General features: G+C 31.1%; 1 protein-coding gene across 2 annotated transcripts in view; it reads left to right on the top strand.

The window, feature by feature from the left end:
• VCL (vinculin) overlaps positions 1–1,255 on the top strand; it is a 140,865-nt gene that overhangs the window by 59,984 nt on the left and 79,626 nt on the right. For both annotated transcript variants that reach the window (XM_006835918.1, XM_006835919.1), the window contains exon 2: positions 384–454. In XM_006835918.1, coding sequence (XP_006835981.1) covers positions 384–454 — 71 coding nt within the window. The remainder of the gene's footprint in view (positions 1–383; positions 455–1,255) is intronic.

Below are 1,255 nucleotides of genomic sequence, written 5' to 3' on the forward strand. Positions count from 1 at the left end.
AGGGTTTCCGAGGGTGTAAATCCTTACGGGAGTAGAAAGCCTCATCTTTCTCCCGCGGAGCGGCTGGTAGTTTCGAACCGCTGACATTAAGGTTCGCAGATAGTTTTCTCTATTTTTGTTTTTCACTGAGCTTAGTCATATCTTCAGGTTTATTTCTCTGGAGAAGGTATACTGTGTAACATGTTTTTCCTCCATGTCATTACCCACTTATATTGTGAAAGCATATAGAAACAATCTTAATAAATTTTTTAAATTTAGAGATTTCTTTAGAATTAAGAAACTTCAGTGAAAATTATGTATAAAGTATATGCTTCAGATATGTTTAAATAATAGCATTTTTTTAATCTGAGAATGTAAATTTAAATTATGAATCTTTCCCCTAGGTTGGAAAAGAGACTGTTCAAACCACTGAGGATCAGATTTTGAAGAGAGACATGCCACCTGCCTTTATTAAGTGAGTAATTGGAAACTCTCAAGTTTACTGCTGTTAATTTCAGTCATTGGTATTAGGCATTTTTTACATCATTTTTTTTTTTTCCCCAGAATGGAAAGGGTTCATAAACATAACGTTAGCATGCATGAGTCTGAGTTTTAAGCTAAATGCTTTTCTTGGCGAGAAAAGAATAATAGCAGATATATAATTTTAATATGTGTATGTTGTAACATAATTTGAAGCATTTTAAGTTAAAGTTATATTTATATATAGCTTAATACTCCTACAAATAATTTCTATGTATTTTGATACATCCTACATAAAAGAAGTAGATGTACTACCTTTTGACTAGATAAAGCTTCTCAAGGTCTTGATTTTGTCATCTTTGATTGGTAAACTTTGTTTCATGTAGCCCTCAAGTCCTATGTAAAGTAAAGGCTGATGATACAGAGCACAATTAAACTTCTACAAGTCAAGAAGATACAACTATTAATTAAAAAATTTTTTTTAAAAAAAGGAGAAAGGATTTGAATAGGTACATCAAAAGAGGAAATTCAAATGACCCATAAACATATGAAAAGATGTTGTATCTCATTTGTCTTCAGGGAAGTTCGAATGGTTTCATTGTATACCTCCAAATTAAAAAGTTTCATAATATCATTTATTGATGAGGGTGTGAAGGAACTGGAATTTTTGTATACTACTGTTGAAAATATAAATATGTGCGGCCACATTGGAAAAAAAAAAAAAATGCAATGAATCAAGTTGAAGATAGGTAATGTAACAATATAACTCCCAAATATGTTACCTGAAGAAACTCAG

The sequence above is a fragment of the Chrysochloris asiatica genome, unplaced genomic scaffold, assembly GCF_000296735.1.
Source record: "Chrysochloris asiatica unplaced genomic scaffold, ChrAsi1.0 scaffold00020, whole genome shotgun sequence".
Classification (NCBI taxonomy): Eukaryota; Metazoa; Chordata; class Mammalia; order Afrosoricida; family Chrysochloridae; genus Chrysochloris; species Chrysochloris asiatica.